At 36.9% G+C, this 6,898-nt stretch overlaps 1 protein-coding gene across 5 annotated transcripts in view; it reads left to right on the top strand.

Annotated features, from left to right (window-relative positions):
* Positions 1-5,361, top strand: part of LOC107702320 (piggyBac transposable element-derived protein 4-like) — a 25,715-nt gene extending 20,354 nt beyond the window's left edge. For 4 of the 5 annotated variants that reach the window (XM_016504590.1, XM_016504593.1, XM_016504592.1 and 1 more), the window contains one exon: positions 1,223-2,003. In XM_016504590.1, the coding sequence (XP_016360076.1) occupies positions 1,223-1,748 (526 nt within the window). In that variant the 3' untranslated portion in view covers positions 1,749-2,003. Of the gene's footprint in view, positions 1-1,222; positions 2,004-2,400; positions 2,434-5,214 lie in introns of those variants that run through there. The other variant, XM_016504591.1, reaches the window with a different exon arrangement.
* The last annotated feature ends 1,537 nt before the right edge of the window (positions 5,362-6,898 follow it).

Here is a 6,898-nt window from a genome sequence, read left to right as displayed (position 1 = left end):
CTGTCACGAAAACAAATTCCTCGTATGTGTAAACATACCTGGCAATAAAGCTCATTCTGATTCTGATATGTCTGGCGGAAATCCAATACAGCTCACCATCCAAATAACAGCATTCCTCCAGTAAAGCATGGAGGTGGTGATATCCTGTTATGGGGTGTTTCTCTGCAGCAGCGACTGGAGCACTTGTCACGATAAAAGGAAAAATGGATGGGGCAAAATACCATCAAATTCTTGAGGAAAATCTGCTGCCCTCTGCCAGAAAGTTGTCAATGGGAAGAAGGGTTACCTTTCAACATGACAATGACCCAAAGCACACAGCAAAACTGACCACACTGTGGTTGAAGGAGAAAAAGGTGAATGTGCTTGCATGGCCTGTCGGAGCCCAGACTTAAACCCCATTGAAAATCTGTGGAATGACTTGAAGACTGCAGTCCACGTCCACAAACGCTCACCATTAAATTTAACTGAACTTGAGCAGTTCTGCAAAGAAGAGTGCAAAGTTAGTAGAGACATCCCAACAGTCTAAAGGCTGTAATTAAAGCAAAAGGTGGTTCAACAGAATGCTGACACAAGGGGGTGATACTTTTTCCAACTCCGTGAATCTGTTTGTTTGGTTTTTTATTTTCTAACAGGTTACCGTTATATCTTTAACTTGGATGTTATAAGTTGCACTGAGTAAATACAGCTGGATAAAACAAAAACTGTGCCCATCTTCATTTCAGGCTGCAAAGCAACAAAATGTCATTATTATAAAGGGGGGCGATTTCTTTTCTATACCCACTGTATAGACAATATTCAACTCAATATAAATATGTACATATAAATACAAGCTTTAAAATGTATATAAAAAAGCTTGTTTCCTTTTAAGTTCTTTTTGAACCTATATAAATTAAATTCAGTATTATTAAATTCAGTGTTGTTGTGCGATTGGCAGTTAGCTGCATTCTTGAGGTAATCACAAACTCTGGACCACACACTGAGTTGACAGAGAGCATTTATAGCGAGCGTTGTGAATCCACAGAACCTAATCTAAACAGTTATGAATTTGTTGGGTTTTGTCAACTCTAAACCTGCTCTGAAACTGAAACTGTTCAACTAGTTTTGTTTAAGAGGCCACTTGTGTCATTGTGTTTTGCCTGTGTATTATTCACAGGAATATTTACCTTTTAAGTTTAAAGTTAACCGTTAAGTTTAAAATATTGTCTTTTTTCTTTCCACCCAGGAATGTGGGGACAGTGGATCCATCCAGTTTCATCACTGGACATTACAGAGTTCTACATAAACCAAAACAGTGGTATCAGTGTGTTTTTTATCACCTTTTGGACATTGCCGTAGAGAATGCGTTCATTTTGCATGAACTGGCGGCCAAGAGAAAAAAACAAAAAACTCTGACACGGAAGACATTCTTCGAGATGCTTGTTTTAGAGCTTACAGAAATGGATGCTGAGAACAGGTTTGAATCTGCATCAGTTTCCTCGGCTCCCATCTCGTCTTCTCCTTCCGCTCCTGTTTCAGCTCCTCCCTCATCTCCCGAATCATCACTTCCTGAAGGAACCCACAGGCCCAAGCACTTCAAGCCAGACAGTGCTCTCGGTAGGCGCAAGTGCAAGCTCTGCCACCTGAAAACTCCAGTCATGTGTGTGACTTGTGAAGTGCCATTGTGCTTTCAACCCAAGCGTGACTGTTTTAATCAGTGGCATGAATATAAGGTTTTTATTCATGATGGGTTCAAATTTGAATATACGTAAATATGTTTGGTTTACCCTGCTTCATTTCCTGACACTTATTTGAATATTTAAGTAAAAGTTTTGTTCTAAAATGGAAACAAGTATGGGTAGTATTTCTAATATCATCTGCTTTTACAGTCAGTGCTGCTAACGTGTCTACTTTTGCCACAGAATATGTGGAACAATCAATGGAGGACATAAAGGTCTTGTGGAATTATGTCAATGTCAGTGCTGCACTACCTTTCAAACGTTTGGGGCTGATCATTTTTCACAGAGGCTGCATTTATTTGATTAAAAAATACTGTAAAACAGTAATATCTTCAGTGTTGCATAATCCTTCAGAAATCATTCTAATATAATTAAGTCACTGCATCAGCAGCATGCAGGCACATTTAACACTCTTTTGCCAAGATGTTTGGTTCTGTTCGTTTTCACATTTGTGTGAAATGCTCAAGTGGAAATCTTTTGTGGTTTCCTTCCTGACTGAGAATGAAATATAATTTTGATGAAATTAGTCAAAAATGATCATGTCAACATGCAGAGGAGTCTAAACAAACCCTTTCAAGGGAGCGCGATTTAAAAAAAAAAAATACTCAAAAAGATAAATAAATCTATAGTTTTAGATATATTTTGTATATATTAAATTAGTTTGTTCTGTGTTTTTCTACAACAGCCCTGCATCTGTGTGAGGGAGGAGACAGCAAGGGTATGTAATAGTGATCAACTGCCAAAAAAAACCGTACAGAAAAAAACAGACGGTACATCAGTATAAACATTTATTATAACAATAATCATGATTACGGACTTGTTTCATGTTTAGTTTTTTTTTATGGTACGTTCTTACCAGTGTTCCCTCTATGCAGCGCGCGTGTGCTGCATAGAGGGATTATTATTAGAAGAAATTATTAAAAGAGTATTATTATTATTCTATTATTAGAAGAGTATTATTATTAGAAGACATAATATGGTGCACATAGGACACTCAAAAATGAGTTGGGAAAACCATTTGATTGAATTCTAGCAAATGCGAAATAATTGCAATGCTCGGGCAAAGAGCTATAGAATTAGAACCAGTGAATGCGGTTTACAGGTTTCATGGAAAGAGAATTATGTGTGCCAAACGAGTCGCTGTAGAAAGCGAATCATGTCCTTCCGGACGCTCCTTCGTCGAAATCGCCGGCCGCGCCGTTCTCAAGCCTGCGCCTTTGCTCACTCTAACCCTACGGCCGTTCCTCACGCTAGCCCCCGGTCTCTGCTCACTCAGCCCGCTGGCCGTTCCTCACGCTAGCCCCCGGTCTCTGCTCACTGTAGGCCGCAACGAATGCCTCGTTTATAATGGGTTTTCATGTTTTTGAATCGTCGCTCCGGCCGGGACATGGCATCATCACAATATGGTAAGGGGCGTAACATTTCCGTCACACGCTTGAGGTATTCAGCCAATCACAACACACTGGATAGCTGGCCAATCAGAGCACACCTCGCTTTGTAAAAATCGACGCGTTTCAGAAAGGCGGGGCATAGAGGAGAAACAATAATGTACAGTATGTGGAAAATAATGTGTTTTTTGAACCTTAAACCGCATAAACACATTTCATTACACCAAATACACAAAATACTGTTCTTTTTAGCAACATCATATGACCCCTTTAATGGTCGTGCAATGACATGAAATAAAACGTCATATTTTAAAGATGAAAATAGCGGATGATGAGCACAGAACGGTAACAAAACTCCCAGACATGTACAGTTACACACAGGTGTAGTAGTGTGCAAACTCTGTAAAAGAATTCACGTTTTTTTTTAATATTTAGCTTACATATCTCAGTTTAAAAGTTTCAGTTTGTTTTCTATTCAATTCTATCAGTTTAAATGCTTGTTTGGTTTTATATTACATTATATTAGCCTATATTGTATTATATTATATTATTATAAACCTAATAAATAATTGATCTCGAAAAGGGAATTCATGGACAATAGCCGCTTCATTTTGTTCATATATTATTAGCCTATGTTATAAAAAAATTAACTGTTCTGTGTAAGAGATTTTTAAAAATGGTGAATTTTTAAAAATTCTTGGTAACACAGCATTGTAAAAATGTTTTCTCAGGTAACCTAAAATGTGCATCATTTAGTTACATCAAGGGTCAAATGACATAACACACTGAAGTTAAAAAATGTTTGTATGTGCGCTGTACAGGTCTTGTATAAAGAATGTTTTTGCTATTATAAAACAATTGTGAATACTATGTTGTATATATTTGTTAAATGGGGCAGGATTTTATTTTATTTTTTTTGTCTGTGTGTGTGGGTGTAAATATGTGTATTTTGTTATCTTATGTTGGTTACTGTTTTTTGTTTATAAAATATATATATATATATATAAAAAAAAAATGTTTTTGCTCAGGTGGCCGAAATGTCCGCCCAACAGAGACAAGTTTTGCTCAGCGAGAAAGAAAAAAAAATAGAGGGAACATTGGTTCTGATTTCTTTACATAAATAAAATGCATTCACAATGGACACATTTACACAGTCGGGATTGGTAAGCATTTAAGTGAAGTAACAAGTAGTCAATAAAGACTTTGTATTGCATCTTTAAGGATTAGGGCTTTTCAGTGAGCTTAACCCCGGGTTTTAGCGTCTGAGGCGTCTCAAAAATGTCAAATGGTAAAAACGCGTCAGTGAAGAAATAAAGAGGAGCCTGTTTCATTCTTACATTGCTGGACAGCAAGTCTGAAATATAAAGTATGAGGATGCGCAATGTAAACAGGTCAGTTGCTGCATTTGTCCAATCAATGACACTGACAATATGCAAATAAGAATATTAACCCAGGGTTTCGGAATGTACATCCGTTTCTTTTATTATCCCTGGGTTAATTATAATGAGCAGTGTGAAATGTGAAGCAAGAAGCCAGGATTGCGTTTACCAGGGGTTTAGAATGACCGAGGGTTAAATATTTCAAGCCCTAGAGAGTTCCAGAATCCTCTCTTTGTGTTCTTTTGGTTCTGACCTCAGTGTAAGTACAGAAGTCTGAATTCTGCAGTGTCTTTTTCTTCAGCATGGAAAGGGTGTTCAATGAGGCGTAGCACACTTCATCTTCACTCTGTGAAAAAACAGTAGGCCTATTTTGTTATTGTACTTAATATCAGTATACAAAATACAAACTATGTTTGATGAGACAAAATAAATGTTATACTGGGATGCCAGGATGTGCACATGTGATGCAGTACCTGGTAATATCTGTTCTCAGCCTGTGTTGCTGCAGCAACTATAATTAAAATAGCTTAATTCAGATTAAATAAAACATTTTAAAATGCATTTCATTGTTCACAAACCTCTAAAATTGTGACATTTTATACTGTTCATTTTGTGATATGATGATAATGTAAAGCAAATCTTGCGATATCAGAATGATCGAAGCTTGCTGTCTGGCACATCATAACTCTTGAGTTCAGGAGTGAATGATCACCTGTAGTTTTCCTCCGACAGAGGCAGAAAACACAGACGGAGAAGAGGAGAACACACACTGGACACACACTGACCAGCGGACTCCAGCAGAGGTCTGATACAGGAGGTGTGGAGGAGGTGTTGAACTGCTCAGCATAAGGAGACACTGGCTCTATAAATGGAACATAAGTGAAAGTAAGTACACATTTTTGTATAGACGTATTCTTAGTTTCATATATTTATGGCATATATTTTAAAGGATGTGTTACTGTGTTCTGTGTTTCTATCTATCTATCTATCTATCACACACATCACTTGGAAAAAAAAAATGGGTATTTCCTTTTGTGAAAGTGTAGATAAATGTGTGGTTTGTGTCCAAATTTTTGCTTCTATTTTGCATTTTTTCCATTTCATGAAAAAAATATATTTAAAAAGTATATTATCAGCATAAAAATGTAACAAGGTTTTGTCAAATATAGCCAACAGTTTCTTTACAGTTTACTAGAAGAAACAACTTAAACACCAGGATATTTTCTTACCCAAGAGAGATAGACGAGTCCTTCTGTTTCCATACTGGTACTCAGAGCCTACGATGCCGTGAACATCATGTACTTTTCTTTCTTTTATTGCACAATAATACAGTCCCTCATCAGAGACACTGATATTTGTAATATGTAGATCATAGGAGTTACTGGAGCTGTTGAACACAAAACTAAAACGTGGAAAAGTCCTCTGGAACAGGTTTTCAGCCTCTATGAACAGAGACGGTTGATGCTCATGTGAGCAGTTTCTCCACCAAAAAATGTGTGATCCTGATGGTATGACACAGTCAGAGTAGAGAGTGATGCTGTCTCCTGCTTTAACTCTCATGTCCACTTCTGCCCCAAAGACTCTCTGCTGTTCACAGAACAAAACACCTGCAAAAGCAAAAATACGTATGTAAGTTCATATATTTGAAAGAGGACTGTCAATAAAATCAAAAGAACGCAACAACAAAAAAAACACTAAAATGGACTTACATACAAGCGCGATGACAATAACTATTGCTCGCTCCATCTCGGTGACTGATAAGATAAAAGCAAAGGGTCTTCAATGTAAATGTCGCCTGGCTGACTGTGGTGGGAGGGATTTCTGATAAAGGGCTTTGAAATTCTTAAAGGTCGGGGATTTTTTCCTTTTGCTTAGATTGTGGGTTTTATCAAATTCATTAGTATTTGAATTAGTACACATTATGTCTATCATCTGGTTGTTAAACTCGCATAAAGTTTCATTTCATAAAACTCTCAAAATAAAATAGTCAAAAAATACACTTTCATTCTGATATAAAGTGATCTTTACAATTTTTTAAATGTATCAAATATGATATTGTTGTCAGCACATCACAGAAGATCATTTGTGCAAATCAGTTCATGTCTAACTGAAGCTGAATTGATATACTGTAGTGACAACATGTTGAGATTTAACTGTCATTATAAAAGCCCTTAGCAGAATTTCAGTGGTAACATTAAAGCAGGCCATAACAGGAAGCATACTGTCACATCCTGTTATACCAGTCACTTTCTAAAGCTCTCTGAACTTTAGTGATAACTCACTAAATTCTTCAGTGAAGATCAATGTTTGCGTTGGCCTCTAAATGTCTGAATTAGTTGAATGTGATCATGTTTTGTATGTGTTTTTATGAGAATGTTTTTGCTTGTGATGTGTATTGCTCTGCAGCCTGATGACA

Source organism: Sinocyclocheilus anshuiensis, unplaced genomic scaffold (genome assembly GCF_001515605.1).
Source record: "Sinocyclocheilus anshuiensis isolate Anshui unplaced genomic scaffold, SAMN03320099.WGS_v1.1 scaffold86, whole genome shotgun sequence".
Classification (NCBI taxonomy): domain Eukaryota; kingdom Metazoa; phylum Chordata; class Actinopteri; order Cypriniformes; family Cyprinidae; genus Sinocyclocheilus; species Sinocyclocheilus anshuiensis.
Note: the sequence above shows the minus strand (reverse complement) of the source record. Positions and strands in the feature narration are given on the sequence as shown.